The sequence below is a fragment of the Acyrthosiphon pisum genome, unplaced genomic scaffold, assembly GCF_005508785.2.
Source record: "Acyrthosiphon pisum isolate AL4f unplaced genomic scaffold, pea_aphid_22Mar2018_4r6ur Scaffold_20960;HRSCAF=22641, whole genome shotgun sequence".
In the NCBI taxonomy this organism is placed as follows: domain Eukaryota; kingdom Metazoa; phylum Arthropoda; class Insecta; order Hemiptera; family Aphididae; genus Acyrthosiphon; species Acyrthosiphon pisum.
Genome location: NW_021770374.1, coordinates 798,034 through 804,582, shown reverse-complemented (window position 1 = coordinate 804,582; position 6,549 = coordinate 798,034). Strand labels below are relative to the sequence as shown.

The following is a 6,549-nucleotide window of genomic DNA, read 5'->3' as shown; positions in this document are numbered from 1 at the left end:
CAATTTTAATAAATTAAAATTAGTATATATATGTGTATATATGTATACAACAAAAATAATTAGAAACTGGAGAATAATCAATAATTTTGTTCGTATAATTATTGAATAGAAAACAAAAATAATTTTTTCTAATTTGTTTATAATAAATAAATTTCAAAATAGTTGTTAATGTAGGTACTAATTACTATTAATTTGATTGGAATGTTAGTAATGAGTACTAATGAGTAATAACTCTATGAGGTCTATTAATAACCACAGAAAGGTCAAGAAAATAGGTGTTTAATTTTTAAATATTTTTCGACTTACTTAGAGAAATAAGTAAAAAAGGAAGCCAGATTTATATTGTTGTCCCTACAATACTGTCGAATTAATTGGAATCCTTCTTCTATTTTATTGGGTGGTCATAAAGCTAAAGCAGCTGTCATTTTAATACATATTTGAGCCATTTCAATGTTTTTAACATAAGGTATTAATCCTTGATTCCTAATATTTTTAACCAAACTGATAGCACCTGTTCTGCGGAGAGAACAGAAGACTCCGGTCAGGATTAATAAAGTTAAAACAATTAAACGTTATATTACAATATATATTATTATAGTGCTGGTACGGTTGCCCGGAGGACACGATGACGAAAACGGCGTCACCGGTCGCTTAGCAAAAACATATGAAAATAATGGACTCCTTCGGTTGTACGAAACCATGAGTAAATGGTTGGACGGGCCGCCGTCGCGGTCCGTGCCGGTATTGTGGGCACGAGGCGCAGTGTGGCCAATCCAGGGCCCTTACAATAAACATAAATAAAAATTACAGGGTGCTAACAAAACACTATTAAAAATACAAAATATTTACATTAGTCATATGGGTAATAGGTAATCAATTGAAATAAATAAAATGTTAGGTAACCATCAATTTAAAATAAATACCTGAACATAGTGAAAATAACAAGCATGTTGAATTGAATATGCAGGATACACAGTTTTAAAGCATTTTGTAATGCAATTTCAAAGTCCGTCATTATACATCTTGGCTTAATTTCTGGAAATAAAGCTTTACACTTCATCAAAACATGAGTATATACTATATCAGTTTTTGATTCCATCAATATATATATATAACTGGTACAGACTGTTAAATAAAAATGATTAAGTTTAAGTATTCTTAAGATGTTAATATTTAGGGTAAGTAATTTTGATCTAATCACATGTGTGAATTTCAGACATTTACAACTTATATAGTGGTTTTTTTTAAATATAAAGATATCAGTAACTAAATTATGATAAAACTTACATGGTTTTGAATGATCATATGCATTATGAATAACTGTTTGCAATTTGGTCGAGATGGTACAACCTTAAACGTTGCATCAGTATGCACCTCTTCACCTCCTTGATTAACCACTTTACGTATAAGATCAACACAACCAAATATAACTGTATATTTTCCTTGATTATCGATAGTATAATCTTGATAGAAAGAATGACCATAACATTTATATCTATCCAAATGTTGTTCAAGGTATTCTTTTAGTGCATCCAGAGTAGGCGGTAATGGCGTGGAATGATTTTTTGACGAGCTTTTCGCAGCTGTTGGCCAACAATAATGCACAGCAGCTCTAGGATATCTGGAACGATAATAAATATTATATTATGTTTGGTTTTTTAATTATACTAGAAATATTATTCATACAAATTATTGTAAACAGAATTCTAAACTTCTTTAGTTCTATCTTCTAAACTTGAAATATTATAATACCTTAAACATTCTTCATCGTAGATGATTCTGAGTTTGTCAGTTTCTTAACTGCTCTTTGAATTAATTTTAACCTGAACTCTTTTTTTTGATGCCAGCCATACATTTTCAAGATCATTAGGCTGATGGGTATATGGTGCTTGGTTTACAATATTTCCATTAACAAGTCTTTATGCTGTTCCTTTGCAAAACTTTTCACGACATATCAAGTATCTCAAAGAATAGTATATTGTGTGGCAAGGGCGGGAAGTGAGCCACACATACTATTTTTTGTCACACCCCTGCGTTCATGGAAAAGATTATGCAGAGATCTATGCAACAATTATAGACTATTCTACAAAATATGTTTAAATGTTAATGCGTCATGCAAGGAGGTTATACTATAAATTTAAGGTGTAACCAAAAGTTTTATGTTTTCGAAGGACCGTGGTATACATTTTAGTTTCTGGTTGTGCAGGGGATACGCGCCCGGTGGCCGGCACTTTGGGGATTTCTTCTTTTCCGCCCGGCACTTTTGGGGATTTCCTCTTTTCCGCCTGGCACTTTTGAGGATTTGTTTTTTCGACCGCTGGATGGAAAAAGGTTGCTTTCGAACGCTTCAACCGTGGTCGAAAACCAAACTTTCGATGCAGGCGTGACAAAAAATATATTTTTTATTTTTATTTTTATTTTTTAAAAGAAATTTATAATCTGTACTGAATGGCACAATGAGTAAATGTAAATTTAGATAACGTACAGTTATTAAGATATATTAGTCACAAGGAGAAACAATCATAATAATATATTTTGATACGTTTGGAGAAAGCAGCCACCCATTAGCGACACTTACATTTTGGAGTATTATATTTCATAGTTTTATATTTATTTATTTATTAATTTTTTTTTAAATTTAAATTAGTAAATCACGACACCATTTACGATTTAGCCTCTATGAGGTTACCTGGAATTGTTAAAGTAGAAAGATCTCTTGCAAGTGGACTGGGATGAGATGGTAAGCGTAGGTGGAATCGTTTGTAATAGGATTTAGCCTCATCGTGAACTAGTGGTATTTATAGATCTGAATGGATGGAATGGTTAGATACGTAGGGAGGGGCATTAAAAAGTTTACGAAGTGCTATATTTTGAAAATTTTGTATTTTGTTTAAATTGGACTTTTTTGCGTTTCCCCATAGTTGCAGTCCATATGTCCAAATAGGTTTAAGTAAAGATTTATAGCTTAGTATTAATATGTGTATATTAATTATTAAATATTAGGCTTTTTAATAGACGAAGTCGTAGATTTAATTTAACTCTTTTTGCTTTAATATGGTGGACCCGGGTCAGCCTCTTAAAGTGAGTGAGTGATAGCCACAGTAAGTTTTAGTGTGACCGTATTCCTGGTAGTTTGTGCATTGGCTGGTTACTTTAGGTTTGAAGGGTTCTTCGACTTTTATTTTAGTGTGAAGGAGAGAGGAGGGCTGATAAATTTCATTCGAATAAGCAGTTGGTTCCAAGTCAACAAAGATCAGGGGAAGTGGACTTTTGGTGATCTTGTGTAAAACATTTGTAACCTACCTGACCTCGAAGAGACGAGTTTCAAGTTCAGATTTAATTAGAACGGTAGGCGTAGATGGGTGGATATGCCGAATAAATACGCGTAAGGGTTTGTTTTCACGTAATTGATAGGTATGGTATTCAGCCTCGTTTTCTTTAAGATAACGAATGAGTACTCTAAGATTCAGGGTTTGCAGTTTGTATTTTAAGGCGATCGCCAGTAGCTTTGCAAAAAAAAATGTCAACTCCAATTAGCTCAATAAGTGCTCTGCAGAAATTCGGAAAGTCTAATATACCTAATCTTATACCTATATAAGAGTTTTATTAGGAACTCGGTGTGTCAATTGTTTATAACAATGTCGTTACATACATAATAATTTAAGTGATAATAAGTAAACATAAAAATACTACAATAAATTCAATACATTTCAATTTCTTAAAACATATACAGTTAATATCATACTACTATAATATAATATGTATTACTAAGTTCAATTACTTCAATTTATACCTTACGCCTTTCCTAACGTTTACATTGGCTTACACACATTAATATTACTTTTTTACAAAATTATAATTAATTGAATTTAAATTCCTCACATAGTGCAGCTATGCTTAAAATATTGTATTATTTGTCATCATTTTTATGTCGTTGGCATGCAAAAATTATACATGACATATATTATACATACTGGTATCATTTGAATTCTACTTTATAGTTTTTTATTATTATTTACTTAAATTGTATCGTGTTTAATGTTATATTAAATAAAATATAATACAATAAGTAAAAACACAAGAAAAAGAATCATCATTGTATCAATACTGATTACTAATTTGTATCTAAACCATACTCTGTTAATCATAAGAGTTCCTACAGCTAACACGTAATTATTATTCATTGTGAATTTGTAACTTATGTAGCACATGCATATATATATGTATATAAATACATTTAAATTGATTAATAGTAAGTTTCATACACAAATTATTATAATTTCAAAAGCATATAATATCTACTATGACCAAGGTTTGTAAGAGATTTTCAATTTTGTTGTATGTACAATATGTTTGATTTCTACGTATTGCAGTCGGCGCACGAATTAATTTAATTTTTTTAAATATCATTACACTACATTATACTTATTCATTGATTAAATATACATAGATAGCTCAAGTCAATGGGCATAATAGAAACTAGTAAATTAATAGAGCAATGTGTCAATATGAGCGTGTAGTGTCACGATTTAACAATTTAATTATTATCGTAAAAATAAAGTAGAAACGACAGTCCTAAGTCCACTGTTGATTCGTAGAAATCCCAGTTCGAGTAAAAATAATTTACGATAAGATATTATAATCTCTAAACGTTATTATATTATTTGAATTATCTATTAGGTACATTATTTTTTCTTGTTTGATATTTCTTACAATTTATTTTTCACTTTTTTTTCGTAACATTGCAACTCAAGACAATTAAATCATTGCGCATAAGATGATATTTGCAAGATGATATCTGTTTGTTTTCTTTCTCTAGCCCATGCGAAAAATAAATAACACGCATTTACGTAGAAACATTTCAGATTTAGAGCGGGGCGATGAATGACGTATTGATTTTACAATGATGTGTGTTTTTTTGGTGTATCGTTTCATCACCGTACTTGAAATTATCATCAAATGTTTATTTTATAGTTTACTATATATGATAACATTTTTAAAATATTTCGAAAACGTTCAACTTTTTCAGCTCTGCTCAAAATCGTTTTTCTTATACAATGATATTATATCATTGAATTCAAATTTAATACCATCCATTAATGCAGTTAGCTTACTAACCCACTTGTAACCTGCTGTAACCTATAGCAGAGTGACATCCACTTACCAACTTTTTTTTTTAGGTTTTTGAGTAATCTTAGAGAAAAATTACCCATTACAAAAACAATACAGCATAATATAATCAATGGTACAACATCGATTGGTCTAAGTATTGTCTCAAAAATAGTGTCTGATTACACAATAAATATAACATTATAAAATTAGTTTTAATACTTTAATATTAGTATACATAAATTAATAACATACATAATATTCACAATACTGATATATGTTGCGTGCACCCGACTTACAGGAGATGGTGACAGGATGGGATGATGGTAGTAGCGTCAAAATGATCAACAGTGTGTGGTTTATGTATTATTTATTTAAAATTGTAGAATATAATAAACAAGTTGAATTTAAACACTATTAGATTATTCAAATTGACGAAGAAAAACCAGTGTCTTAGAAAATAAGCGATTGCTCGAATATTCTCTAAGTCCCATAATACGTCGTCAACGAAAATAATCTTAGTCGTAATACAAAAATATGATAATCAATAACGAAGAGGTACAGGGGTGTGTACGTACGGTTGGTGAAATACTACGTCGTTGGTTCTCACAGTCCAGGGGGCCTTCTACAAGATGTGCCTTTGGTCGGTGCGGGGTGTCGTAAAATGACCAAGTATACTCGCAGCCGTTTTGTCATAGTGCCAATAACTGATTCGTAGAATCTACTGCGCTCCGAGTAGGTCTCACAGATATCTTAACGGTTCGGGTTTGTCATCTGGCGGTTGGCAGACGCAGACTGTTGCTAACGTTTATAGTATTGCTCCCCCAAGGTTTTATGTACTGCGGTGACATCATCTAACTATTTACGTGTTATACTAAAGCCAACGAGAGAGTATTCCTTCGCGCATCCAAATGATCGAGCTCCGCGGTTTCGTACCCAAATTTCTCCCACTTTACCATCTAGTTGCCGCCGTAAATACCCCCACTCACTAAGCGACGACGATGGTGGCAGCAGCGTCGGCGATGGTGGCGACATCGGTGTCGGCGGCCAGCGTTGACGGCGGCCAGCAGTTTGGGAGTTTTAGTGGTGGGAATGCGCGAGAACGGACGAGTTTTGGTTGCCGCCCAATAGTACTCTCTCGTTGGCTCGACTATACCATAGGACATCGATGCTGTGTAGTGTGACAATGTGTAGGGGTGGAGTAGAGGGGTCCGTACGTAGCATATATATAATTAATTATTCCTTAATATATTTAATTTAATTTTAGCTTTTTCAGCTCTTTTCGTTTTAAAGTTTTTGGATTTCCAGTTGAAATCCCTTAATAGTTTACAATTGATAAGATGTTCAATTATGTATGTGTAATAATCTTGACAAGGCGCAATAAACCTACAATTAATATTACCTATTTTCATTTTTAATTTTATCACAAAGAAATTTTCT

At 32.1% G+C, this 6,549-nt stretch overlaps 1 protein-coding gene across 1 annotated transcript in view; it reads left to right on the top strand.

Moving 5' to 3' along the window:
• The first annotated feature begins 3,054 nt into the window (after nucleotides 1-3,054).
• Nucleotides 3,055-6,549, top strand: part of LOC103309365 (zinc finger BED domain-containing protein 4-like) — a 24,744-nt gene continuing 21,249 nt past the window's right edge. Inside the window, exon 1 of the mRNA XM_008184632.1 lies at nucleotides 3,055-3,085. Coding sequence (XP_008182854.1) covers nucleotides 3,055-3,085 — 31 coding nt within the window. The remainder of the gene's footprint in view (nucleotides 3,086-6,549) is intronic.